This window comes from Alligator sinensis, unplaced genomic scaffold, assembly GCF_000455745.1.
Source record: "Alligator sinensis unplaced genomic scaffold, ASM45574v1 scaffold707_1, whole genome shotgun sequence".
Taxonomy (NCBI): Eukaryota; Metazoa; Chordata; order Crocodylia; family Alligatoridae; genus Alligator; species Alligator sinensis.
The window spans coordinates 1,520,623-1,521,395 of record NW_005842065.1 but is presented as its reverse complement, the minus strand read 5'-3'; the positions used below and the strand labels follow the sequence as shown (position 1 = coordinate 1,521,395).

At 63.1% G+C, this 773-nt stretch overlaps 1 protein-coding gene across 1 annotated transcript in view; it reads left to right on the top strand.

The window, feature by feature from the left end:
• Positions 1-773, top strand: part of MAN2B1 (mannosidase alpha class 2B member 1) — a 14,863-nt gene that overhangs the window by 3,967 nt on the left and 10,123 nt on the right. The window contains exon 4 of the mRNA XM_025203832.1: positions 270-529. Coding sequence (XP_025059617.1) covers positions 270-529 — 260 coding nt within the window. The remainder of the gene's footprint in view (positions 1-269; positions 530-773) is intronic.

Here is a 773-nt window from a genome sequence, read left to right as displayed (position 1 = left end):
CTGACCCAGTGTATCTAGGCCCATGGGCTTGCATGCCTCTAATGACCCCCAGAATCTCCTTCTTGACTCTCATATATGCCAAGAGCATGCTCCAACATGCCCTGGGTGCACACAGCCAGCACCTGGTCCTAACCAGGGCAGGACACTTCACTTACCACCCCCCTCCCTGTGCTCCTGGTGGGTGGCAAGGGGGAGTTGCTGGCAGGGGTGGGGGATCTTGGAGGAACCTCTGGCCCTGCTCACCCTCCCCCCCCACCCCCCCCTTACAGGGCGCCTGGAGTTTGCAAATGGGGGCTGGTGCATGAATGACGAGGCAGCTGTGCACTACAACGCTGTTGTGGACCAGCTGACGCTGGGGCTGCGCTTCCTGCAGGAGACGTTTGGGGCCTGCGGGCGCCCCCGTGTTGCCTGGCACATCGACCCCTTTGGCCATGCCCGTGAGCAGGCCTCTCTCTTTGCCCAGGTCAGCTCCTGGGGATGGAGCCTGGTTCCATGTCTCAGTTTCCCCATGGGCAAGAGGGGCCTGGGCTAGGCTCCAGGCCTCAGTTTCCCCATGGGTGGGAGGAGGCTGGAGTTCTGGCTTGGCTCTGTACCTCAGTTTCCCTGGGGGCTGGGCTCCAGGGTTGGCTTTGTGCCTCAGTTTCCCCTTGAGCAAGAGAGGATGGTCTGGGCTGGGGAGGAGGAAGAGGCTTTGCAGGGGGGAGATGGAGGGCCCAAGCCCCCTTCTCCTCCCCTCCCCCTCCCTGGGTCCTAACCTCCTCCCTGCCCCTCCC